The following is a 12,699-nucleotide window of genomic DNA, read 5'->3' on the forward strand; positions in this document are numbered from 1 at the left end:
ATTGGTATGGCTTAACCATGTCGCTGGGGACAATGCCAGGCTGTTACACAGTAGTAGTGCCAGGCTTCACTGTAACGGATAACCTGGCACCCCGACTGGGTACCTCAGTTAACAGATGCTTCCTAGCTGACTCCAAGGACTATAAGCACCAGACACTACAACCACCGCAGACTCCAGAACTGCCGTAGCTTAAATGGAATCTCAACGTCTTCCTTCAACCCTTGATCAACCTCTGACATCCAGAAAAGTGTGGGAGAGACCTCTCCTCCAGAAGGGTGTAACAGGAACAGCTCTTAAAAGAGCTAAGTGATTAGAACATTAGAATTTGGAGAGTATACAAAGTATAGCAATCCCCAGTATGATCATAGCAGTTCCCCTCCAATCATGAGACAAGACTATGTGTTGCGGGTCAAACAGGAACAGACGATTTAATGGCACAGAGTGGATTTGTATACAATTTTTCAGGCCACAGGCACACCCAATGAACCTGATGGAGGACAGGGACACAAGGGACATAAAGCAATGAAAACAGTCATTAAGAGTATGACACTCCCATATACAGTAAACAATCCCTCCCCTCTGCCTGTGATATAATTAAGGTAGTTAATGCATTAACTTAATTATCCACAGGCATTAAAAACACACATTTTTATAAATTCCCATAAGTACCCCAAAACACAACATATCCCCATAATGTTACACCCCCTGATAGCTCTGATCTGGGTGAACAACATATCCAAAAATCACCCAGATCCGATAAGGGGTTCAACATTTTTATGGAAGTCATATTTTTGCGAACACAGGATTTCATGCCCAAAACAGTTCCATAGAATCGCGGCTAAGTGCCGCTGGAGGACTGATGGGAACCGCAAGGTTTTCATGCCAAAAATAGTTCTAGGGCGTTCGCGGCTGAGTTCCCCTGAAGTCTTTTTCTGGTTTTAGTCCATGCGAACAAGATGGCCGCCACCACGTGTTCGAATGGTGGCCACTTCGACTGTTCGAGAGTTCGAAGAACCATTGTTTAAAGTCCCTGTGAAAAAAAAATAGACTTATTTAACATTTTCTCCTTTATTCGTTTTTTTCCTTCATTTACTGCATGGATATTGAATATTGGTTCGGTAGTTTGAAACTACCGAACACCGACCACCCTCCTGGCTCATTAACTTCAAAAGAACCGACTATTAAGTGCTTCATGGGTGGCCGCTGTGGCAAACATAGCCACTTCTGGACAATATATAGAAAGGTTGTCTGTAGGCTGTATTGTGGGTTATGTATCTTTGGCTGTAAGTGTATTGTACTATGGTAGTTCGCATGCTGGCAGCCGTAAGCTACCAGCATGCAAACACTTCGTTCGACGAACCGCGGCTATCCGGGCTGTTCGTCAAACGAATACGGGATCCCCAGGTGGACCACACACTTAGAGTCGTGTGGCGCTCGTTAACCGATTGCAACAATGTTGCAATCGGTAATTAAAGGCTCTCCTAGGTGGCCGCCGTTCGGCTACCGACCATGCGGCGGTCGGCCATCTTGGATCCTTTGTCTCTGCAGCGGTGTTCGGTTGTCGAGTGCCTGGAACTGAAAACGGCTACTCGATGATACGAACACCGCTGGACTTCCAGGGCGTTCGGGAGTTCCGCGCTCCTCACATTGTGTTCCCCATCGGTGTTCGGTAGTTTCAAACCGAACTCGATGGTTAAATGTATTTCGTGCGGCGTTCGGTTAGTTTAGCTGGGATCTGAGCGGTATTCTCACTAAATGTACCCGCAGACCCCAGCTATCTACCGAATGGTTGTTCGTATAAAAGCGATGAATATTATGTGAAATACAGATTTTATGTGAATTGTCAGTTCTGCTGCACGAGGGGATAATCCACTTAATCGTCCATTTTTGTGGGAGGATCCCTCTCGTGCAGCAATGCCTGTTGGGATAATTACACTGCCTGATGGGAGAAATCCCCTGTAACATCTGTAAGGAAACACCTTGCATGGGGAACTGCATAAATATGGAAGTCTGTGAATAAAGTGAGTTAGTTGACTCCCAAACTGTGTTTCGTCCGGTTATTGCCTTACTTCGAGGATTCCAATATTGCACTCCGCTACAGCGGCCATCTTGTTTGCACGAGGGGAGTCAGCGGGACTTGGTCGTCGAGTGTCTGGAACTAAAATCGGACACTCAACCTCACGAACCACCGCTGAAACTACCGAACGCCTGCTTCTCTTAATTACCAAACAGCCAGGAGAGCGCCATTCAGTAGTTTTGTTCGTACGGATAAGGGGAGCAATCGCTCCTATGAGCCAGAAGGATCCATTCGGTACTTTGTTCATTTTTTACCATTTTTTTAATTGACCGACCGCACACGCTGAATTCGGGGAACTGTTTTGGGCAGGAGCCTCGTGTGTGGTCGGTAACATGACTTTTTAAGAACCCCTGAACAGATCTGGGTGAAATTTGGATATGTTTGTCCCCCAGATCGGGGCTATCAGGGGAGATGTAATTTGTGGGGATACCTTGTGGGGAAAGGGGTGTTCCAACTTTTGGGAAAATTGTGTGCCCTCTGCCTGGAGATAATTGATTTATTCCTTAACTTATCTCAATATCTCCCAGGCAGAGGGAAGGCGTGTATTACTGTAAAACTGTATGATGATTGGTTAATGTATTTTGCTGTGGGAGATCCTCTTGCAGGAGGATTTCTCATAAAAGCCAGTGTGTTTTCAATAAACTTCATTCCTGTTACACTCTTCATGAAGTCTAGGCTCATGTTTGGGGAATATTCTATTTGCTGGGGAGAATCGTCTTGGAAGCTGCATTCATCTACACTATTCCTCTACTCCCTGCTGCAGCTATAATCACTTATGCTCAGCTGTTGGGAAAGGAATAGAAGACCGCAGTGCCATAACCACTGCAGGTCTTAACAGTCCCAATAGCCACAAATTGGGTCTCAGACAAAATAAATTAAAGTGGCCATAGTCTCAGGCTAAAAGGCTGGCAAGTAGTCCCCTCCAAAAACCAGTGGCGAAGTTGTTTTTGTCACATACTGTATGACTTCACCATTCATTATAGACCCGGTAAGCAAAATGGGATTAGCCGATGGGTTGTCAAGGCAGACCGAACTGGAGAGGTGATCCGTGAGTACTTCCCCGGACATCCCCAAGCCTATTTGTTGGGATCAGACTGTGTATGCCGGCTTGTGGTTAAGGGGGGGCTGTGTGGCAGAACCGCTGACTGTTCGTGGATTTTATTTATTTTCAAGTGTTTTCCCTGTATTTTCATGTTTTTTGCCCGTTCCCCGTTTGGGAGTGCTTCCACAAAGTCATTTGCCTCCCGAATGGAGACCACCCCAATACCCCATTTAGAACGCTGGGTTAGAACGTTCTCACCTCACAACCCAAGTGTCAAACCACAAACCGGAGGGGAAACAATTGAAGTGCTTCCCTGGGTGGCCGCCATTCGTACAGGCGAAGCCCACCAGAGGGAGCATTTGTGGGTTGTTTCCCCGCTCGTTCTGAATGAGGATCTCCCCAATGCCCCATTAGAACGTTAACACCAATAACTCGTAATGTTCACACTCTCAACATAAGTGTGAAACAGCAAGGGAAGTAATTGAGTGCTCCCCTTGGTGGCCGCCATTTCGTATAGACAAACTCCGTCCAGGGGGAGCATTAGCATCCCGAAAGGAGACGCTTCTCCTTGCAGGGTTTCACACAGGGACCTCGTGAGCAGGGACTGGTCGAGGAAGGTACCGCTGTGAGAGTCCCTGAGGTTGGTGCCCACTTCTGGGGCACTGGCTAGGTTGGCGGGCTTTCCTGTGCTGGGAGACAAAGGGACAATTCATTTTTCCCATGCCTAAACGCCCATGCACAGATGCTCCTGGGAAGAAGACCCTTGGCGATTGATGTTGAGAATCCTGTGGATTTAGTGGTGGGCATGGGGACAAAGGGAACAGAGTCCCTTCCTGCGCTAGGACCCCAGGGAGGGGGAGGATCCTGGGATGTGACCCTGTATGGTTGTGTGGCCAATAAAATTAATGTGGTACTTCCAGAACTCTGTCTTGTTCAGTAACTGGGGAAAAATGGGTCTCTGCATACTTTAAGCAGTTCCTGAGTGACTGAAGGCAGGAAATTAGCGGAGGTAACCGGTTGGGTTACACGGTCCTCCACTCTTTTCTCACCACCCGTCTTGACTCGTGTCTCTAAATGAATCTCTGTAATCTCCAACTGGATGTTTGCCTTCTAGAAATTTCTCCCTCATGTCAGCCCTGGCTGAGTTTTTTGCTAAAATGAGAATTCAAAGTAAATTAAAGCCCAAGGTAGCTGAATTTTTCTGGTTCAGGTACTTTGGCCTTCAATTTTACACCCTGTTCCAAATTATTATGCAAATTATATTTTTCTCATTTACCTAAATAATTGATGTAAATAACAGTCAGCCTAATTCTCATGTTATCAACTATTAAGAATACAATTAAAATTTTATCAAACAAACCTCCTTATGAAAACAGTGTTTTTTTTTAAACATAACAATGCACTGTTCAAAATTATTACGCACAGTAAGTTTCAAAACACTTTATAGGTTGGAAAGAACTGAAAATTGTCAATTATCAGCATATTTACTGAAATCAAAAGCTATTTCAATCAAACTTATAACAACATTTTAACTTTTTAAACATTTTAACAAGTCACGTTACATTTTAACATAGGACCCCTTATTTGATAGCAGCTTCACAAGTCTTGCATCCATTGAACTTGTGAGTTTTTGGACAGTTTCTGTTTGAATTTGTTTGCAAGATGTCAGAATAGCCTCCCAGAACTGCTGTTTAGATGTAAATTGCCTCCCACCCTGATAGGTTCTCAATAGGATTGAGGTCAGGAGAGGATGGAGGCCACACCATGACTTCCTCTCCTTTTATTCCCATAGCAGCCATTGATGCAGAGGTATTCTTTGCAGCATGAGATGGTGCATTGTCATGCATGAAGATGATTTTATTACGGAAAGCATAGTTCTTCCTTCTGTACCAGGGAAGAAAGTGGTCAGTCAGAAACTCCACATACTTTGCAGAGGTCATCTTTACACCTCCCGGGACCCTAAAGGGGCCGACCAGCTCTCTTCCCATGATTCCGGACCAAAACATGACTCCACCATCACCTTGCTGACGTTGCATCCTTGTTGGAACAGGGTGGCCGTCCACCAACCATCTGGACCATCCAGGGTTGAACGTCACTCATCAGTGAACAGGACTGTTTGAAAATTAGTCTTCATGTATTTTTCTGCCCAATGCAGCCGTTTCTGCTTGTGAGCATTGGTTAGTGGTGGCCGAATAGAAGGTTTATGCACAGTTGCAAGACTCTGGAGGACTCAACACCTTGATGTCCGTGGGAGCTTCAAATATCTGTTTGCTGCTATGTAATGGTATTTTAGCAGCTGCTCTCTTGATCTGATGCATGGATCTGGCATAAATCTTCCTCAATGTGCCTTTATCTGCACAAACCCGTCTGTGCTCTGAATCAGCCACAAATCTCTTCATAGTGCGATGATCACGCTTAAGTTTTCGTGAAATATCTAATGTTTTCATACCTCGTCCAAGGCATTTAATTATTTCACTCTTTTCGGCAGCAAAGAGATCCATTTTCTTCCTCATGTTGCATGAAAACGGTGCTCGGCTTAATAATGTGGAACACCCTCCTTTAGTAGTTTTTCCTTAAATTGGGCTCACCTGGCAATCTAAATATCACAGGTGTCCGAGATTGTTTTTAGTGATCAAAAGAGCCCTGAGACACAATGCCATCCATGAGTTAAACTGACAAACAAAATATTTAATCTTTGTGACACTTAAATCGAATTTGCATAATAATTTGGAACAGGGTGTAAATTCACTTAGTACTCGCAGTTTTGTGAATAATCCTGTGTGTATATAAGGTTTCTCCAAGACTACCCACACTGGGTGTGTCTGAAGCATGCTACCATGTTATCCCAGGTTTTTCGGGTACAGTTCCATTACTGTATTGTCCTGTATTCTCAAGTCTTTAATATACTGGATTTTTCTGATCTGACAATTGTAATAATGTCGTTATAATTTTTTGTATCCGATCAGGAATAGTGTAACCTAAACAAATTCCTGCATAATAAGCGATACATAGTTACACTTTCGTTTTAACCATTTCAATGTCATGGTTGTTCCTCTAATTTATTTACCATGTGCTGGTCAAATGGTTAAATCAATAAAATTAGGGTTTTTTTTTTTATATTTTATTTTGACAGATATTTTAATATTTCATGATTCCAATATATCAGGAGGTGGGGTTTCCAGACCGAGGGTGTGGAGTCAAATGTGTGGGTGGAGTCTAACTGGCACTATCTTAAAACTTCACTAGCCTCCACTGGTATGCACACTGGAAGTACAGTTAAACAAAAAACAACAAGCAACAAACTCTTGTTATCACCTAAATTAATAAGTAATAGCACATATGGGTAGAAACAAATCATATGTGCTTATAGCAATGTCCTATTCATAATTCCAGCAACATGATACACACTAGAAAGGGTATTAGTTTATTGGCACTACAACATGAGAGTCAGAATAACACTGCGGTGAATCTGTAAGCTCATTGAGAAGGGTCCTTATCAATCCACTTTTACTGTAACATTTTGCAATTGTCTCATTTATTAAATTTCTCCCTTTATAATATTGTAATGCGTTGCGGCATAAGTTGGTGCTCTATTGATGATGACGATGATAATAAAGTATGTACTCAGGTTAGTCAATGAGAGAATAATGTTAGCTGATTTGAACAGGGAGAAATACAACACAACATGAATGTAATACCAAAAGCTATCAAAACCACTGATTGTGTTGATAACCAGAATGTTAGATCTTTTAAACTATAAAAAATACTAAAATAAATTGTACTTTGAAGGGACAATTCATTCACTTACTGAATGTGTTTCAAAGATGCCGCCGTGACATATTTACTTTAAATTATAAAATATAATTGGAACTACAGGAGGTAATATCATGATTGTTAATGTTACAAGTTATGATTTAATGTGATCTGTGTAAATCAATGTTTAGAGTTAGATCGAAAGTGACAGTTAACATTGTGTATCACAGCTTTTTTACATTCAATTAAAACGTTTAACTACAGACTCATGCAGAGTTTCAACAAATTTAAATATTGATATTCACGCTAGTCATTCATTGGAGTACCATACATGTGTTGTCCTCCCTCTCCCACTTTAATTCACACTTTTGATTCTTTCTTATAGGTGTGGGCTATACAGTGATATTAATAGCTCTCTACGTGGGATTCTATTACAATGTAATAATTGCTTGGTCATTGTATTACCTTGCATCTTCCTTCACCTCTGTTCTTCCATGGACCAAGTGTGGCAATGAGTGGAACAGTCCCAACTGCACTGATCCCAAGCATCTCAATATTTCTCTACTCAGTAATGGAACTAAATACTCAAAATATAAAATAACTCCAGCCACTGAATTTTATGAGTAAGTGTTTCATTTGGATTTTAATAGTAAATCCCATGATTATTGACACCTGCAATACTCCGAAACAAACTGTATAAACTAAAATAAAAATATGACATGTTGATAATAAATGGTGTATTTTCTAACAGATAATAATCACTTTGAGATGGCTTTATGTGTTGACAATACATGTTTGTATGTAATATAGTAGATTGAACTCACACTTACTGTAAAATTGTTATTTAGACATTGAAAATGGTTCTTTAAAGAGGATTTAAAGGGACACTATAGTCACCAGAACAACTACAGCGTATTGTATTTGTATATGTTTTGGGGAGTATAATCATTCTCTTCAGGCTTTTTGCAGTAAACACTGTCTTTTCTGAGAAAAAGCAGTGTTTACATTACAGTCTAGGGATACCTGCAGTGGCCACTCCTCATATGGCTACTAAAGGTGCTTTCTGGGGCAGTGCCCCAGAAAGCACCAAACACTGCCCTGGAAATCGAATGCATCTCTATAAGGAGATGCTGATTTCCAGGGCAGTGTTTGGCTTGTGCTGGCTTTGCCCCTGATCTGCCTCCTTGACAGGCTCAGTCAATCCAATAGGAAAGAATTGTGATTGGTTAAGAGAATCACTTGTGATCAGCGGCAGAGCCAGAAGCAGCAGACTGGAATAAAGATACGGTTATACTATATTTAGAGGGGCGGGAGGGGGTGAGGGGCAGGGGAGCTAGATGGTGTTTTAACAATATAGTGCCAGGAAACAGCAGTTCCTTTAACAGCAGAAACAGAAATCACTGAAGGTAAATGCTTATTGTGATTGGTTTATTTTTCAAAGGATGACATTCACATTTGTTATATAAACAAATCAAAAATAATTAAAGGGACACTATAGTCACCAAAACAACTTTAACTTAATGAAGCAGTTTTGGTGTATATATCATGTCCCTGCAGTCTCACTGCTCAATTCTCTGCCATTTAGGAGTTAAATCACTTTGTTTATGAACCCTAGTCACACCTCCCTGCATGTGACTTGCACAGTCTTCATAAACACTTCCGGTAACTACTTTTTTCATTTAATAGTTTTTTTTTTTTTTTTTTTTGCAACCCTTCCAGTATTTAATCTACCTTTGTTTTCACTGGATATTTATTACTTTTAAGGAACTTTATTGTTTCTTATATAGGATGTTTCTTTTTTTTTTAAGCTAAAACTTCTACTATATCGGAGATACCTACGGTTACTAACTCCACTTGGACCTATTCGATAACTAAAGGGACACTATAGTCACCAGAACAACTCCAGCTTAATGTAGTTGTTTTGGTGAGTACAGTATGTCCCTGCAGGCATTTTCATGTAAACCCTGCCTTTTCAGAAAAAAAGGCAGTGTTTACGTTGCTTCAGTGGCAGTTAGAGTTGAGCGAACCCGAACTGAAAAGTTCGGGTTCGTACCGAACATTACGGTTTTTGGACACCAGACCCGAACATGGACATTTCAGTGTATGTTCAGGTTGGAGTTCGATGTTCGGCGATTTAATGCCGCATTTTGAAAGGCTGCAGGGCAGCCAATCATCAAGCGTTTGACTTGTGTGCCCTTAGAAGCCATCACAGCCATGCCTACTAATGGCATGGCTGTGATTGGCCAGTGCAGCATGTGAGCCATAGACATAGTATACATAGACGCCGCATTTACTGCTGAACGGCGAGAAATACACACAGATACAGACATATCAACTGCCACACAGGGATAATGAGAATGGCAGTACTCAGTGCAGAGTAGGGATAATGAGAATGGTAGTACTCAGTCAGGGCAGGGATAATATAAATGGTATTACTCAGTGCAGGGATAATGGGAATGGTAGTACTCAGTGCAGAGCAGGGATAATAGGAATGGCAGTACTCAGTGCAGGGATAATAGGAATTGTAGTACTCAGTGCAGAGCAGGGATAATGGGAATGGTAGTACTCAGTGCAGAGCAGGGATAATGGGAATGGTAGTACTCAGTGCAGAGCAGGGATAATGGGAATGGCAGTACTCAGTGCAGAGCAGGGATAATGGGAATGGCAGTACTCTGTGCAGGGATAATGGGAATGGTAGTACTCGGTCAGTGCAGGGATAATGTCTAAAGCCTTTCTCTGTTATTTCTGCTCCCCCCCCCTTATTTTATTGATACCCACCCGAATGTCTTGCTTGACCTATCCTCACCTCCTCTGTGCATCTCCATTCCATAGCTTTTATTTCAGTCCTGTTTTGACCCTATCATCTCTGTCTTCCACAGTCGGAGTTTTAAAAGACCACTTCTAGCAAACCTGAACAGTGCTCAGATTCCCGCCCACCCCAAGTTTCTTACTACATTTATAGATAGAATCCCACACACACAACTTTAGATAACTTCAAATAGCAGCTGCAAACACTACCAGTAATGAGCACAATCCACCTTCTTAACCCCTAACACCCAGTCCTTCTCCATACTTCTGCTCATTCTCCTTTCATCTAATTACCCATCAGAGCAATGCTCTATATTCTCCTCCTCTCTCATCTCCCTCAGGATCAAAATATCCCCTTCCACCCACTTCCCTCAACAACACACTCACATTTACATTAATCCCTCTTTGCTACACTCCCCCCTTCTCTCATCTCAAGCCCTGCACTCATTTCTCTATTCTCTCTCCTGCTCACCCTAGTCGCCGCCCATATAAACCCCATTCACACCTCCTGTCACTATCTCTCCTCCTACTTCTGGCAGCTGGAGACGTCTCTCCCAACCCAGGGCCCCTCATCTCATCTGCTCACACTAAAATAACCAGAAACCATGCAAACCTCCTCCAAATACCCTGCAGTTTATCCTCCTCTACCAAAATTCAGTGTGCACTCTGGAACGCTCGCTCCATTTGTAGTAATATCAAATCTACAGCTATACATGACCTCATCATCTCTAACTCACTCACAATACTGGCACTCACTGAGACCTGGCTGTCCCCATCCGATACTGCTACTTCTGCTTCTTTATGTTTCGGTGGTCTACAGTTCTCCCATACTCCCAGACTCGACTGTAAAGGAGGTGGTGTAGGCATCCTTCTGTCCCCTCAATGTAGCTTTCAACCTATCCTCCCTGTCCCTGCCCTATCCTTTAATTCCTTTGAAGTTCACACTGTACGCCATTTTAAGCCCACTCCTTTAAGAATTGCCATCATCTATCGCCAGGGCCGGATTAACATAGGGGCTGATGGAGCTGCAGCTCCAGGCCCATGGTTTGCCACCTGACTTTTTTTACTGGCACAGCCGGTATTTGAGGCTGCCTGGCCGTGTCAGTATTGCAGTAATACCGGCAATACAAATGCAGGTAATTTTCTCAAAATAAATGGAGATTACTCTGCAATACCAGCACCGGCCAGTAGGGGTCACTGTGTGTGGAGAGAGGCAGGGATAGGAAGTTACAGCATATCCCTGCCTCTCTCTACTACTCACTGATCCGTGGTCCAGACAGTCCAAACAGCAGCTCTACAGCTCAGGTAAGGGAGGGATGGGGGGGGGGGAGACAGCAGAGACACTTGGGGACGCTGAGACACTTGGGGACGCTGAGACACTTGGGGACGCTGAGACACTTGGGGACGCTGAGACACTATGTTCCCATGTCCCTCAGCCAGTGTCCCTAGTGTTTCTGTGTCCCATGTCTCTCAGCCAGTGTCCCTAGTGTTTCTGTGTCCCATGTCTCTCAGTGTCCCCATGTCTCTCAGTGTCCCCATGTCTCTCAGTGTCCCCATGTCTCTCAGTGTCCCCAGTATCCTAGTGACATGGGGACACACTGAGACATTGGGACACTGGGAGAAATGGGGACACAGACACTGGGAGACTAAGGGACTGGGCGACATGGGGACACTGACACTGGGAGACTAAGGGACTGGGCGACATGGGGACACTGACACTGGGAGACTAAGGGACTGGGCGACATGGGGACACTGACACAGGGAGACTAAGGGACTGGGCGACATGGGGACTCTGACACAGGGAGACTAAGGGACTGGGCGACATGGGGACTCTGACACAGGGAGACTAAGGGACTGGGCGACATGGGGACACTGACACAGTGATACATAGACACTGAGACACTGGGTGACTTGCGAGACTGAGACACTGGGAGACAGGGAGACACTGGGAGCAATCCATCTATACAGCAGAATCAAACTGTGAGTAGTTTGTTGGTTATTTTGCAGAATTTTCTCTGATGTCACTTCTTGTGATTTACATCATGTGATGTCACGCATAACTAATTAATTATACAAATGAGTAAGGCTGGTATTTTTTTCCAAGAAAGGTGGCAACCTTAACCTCTCTTCACATACTGTTGCTTAAAGGAGCACTATAGGGTCAGGAACACAATAATGTATTTCTGACCCCATTATGTTAAAACCACCACCCTGGCCCCTTCTTGCCTCCCTAAATATAGTAAAATATTACTTGTTTTAAGTCTGCAGCTGCTGGCTCAGAAGTGGTGGTCTGAGCAAATTACAATAGTTCCCCATAGGATTGCCTGAGACTGTCAACTAGGCAGATCAGGGGCAGAGCCAGCACAAGTCCAACAAAGCCCTGGCCAATCAGCATCTCCTCATAAAGATAAATTGAATCAACGCATCTCTATGAGGAAAGTTCAGTGTCTGCATGCAGAGGGTGGAGACACTGAATGGCAGTCCTGCACACTAGGCAGTACTGCCCCAGGAAGCACCTCTAGCAGCCATCTAAGGAGCAGCCAGTGGAGTTATTTTTTCTGAAAAGACAGTGCTTACTGCAAAAAGCCTGAATGGAATGATTCTACTTACCAGAACAAATACAATAAGCTGTAGTTGTTCTGGTGACTATAGTGTCCCTTTAAGTTTGGAAGCTTAAGAGGGATGTATGGGAACAAAACTTGTATGGACTGGCTGACATTAAAATTAGTTTAGGTAATGCAGACGTTGGTCTCTCTAACACTGTGGCATGTCCCCTTTCTTCTACACTCACTACATACACCTTTTCTCTGTCTCCGACTATATACCAGGAGCTTCTGCCTGCTAGTAAGAAAGTAAGGAGACAAGTGGACCAGCGAGTGCTAGGGGACAGTCCTTAGAAAGCATGGAGTGAGTGCATCATTAGACGCATTTATGTCAAGCTCAAGGTGCTGCCTGCATAGTATGCCCTTAGTTGGACAGCCTGCAGGATTGGCAGGCAGCCTGACATGCATTCATGCCA

General features: G+C 43.5%; 1 protein-coding gene across 1 annotated transcript in view; it reads left to right on the forward strand.

Moving 5' to 3' along the window:
- SLC6A2 (solute carrier family 6 member 2) overlaps positions 1 to 12,699 on the forward strand; it is a 1,625,321-nt gene that overhangs the window by 271,514 nt on the left and 1,341,108 nt on the right. Inside the window, exon 4 of the mRNA XM_063437889.1 lies at positions 7,258 to 7,495. Within this exon, the coding sequence (XP_063293959.1) occupies positions 7,258 to 7,495 (238 nt within the window). The remainder of the gene's footprint in view (positions 1 to 7,257; positions 7,496 to 12,699) is intronic.

Source organism: Pelobates fuscus, chromosome 12 (genome assembly GCF_036172605.1).
Source record: "Pelobates fuscus isolate aPelFus1 chromosome 12, aPelFus1.pri, whole genome shotgun sequence".
In the NCBI taxonomy this organism is placed as follows: domain Eukaryota; kingdom Metazoa; phylum Chordata; class Amphibia; order Anura; family Pelobatidae; genus Pelobates; species Pelobates fuscus.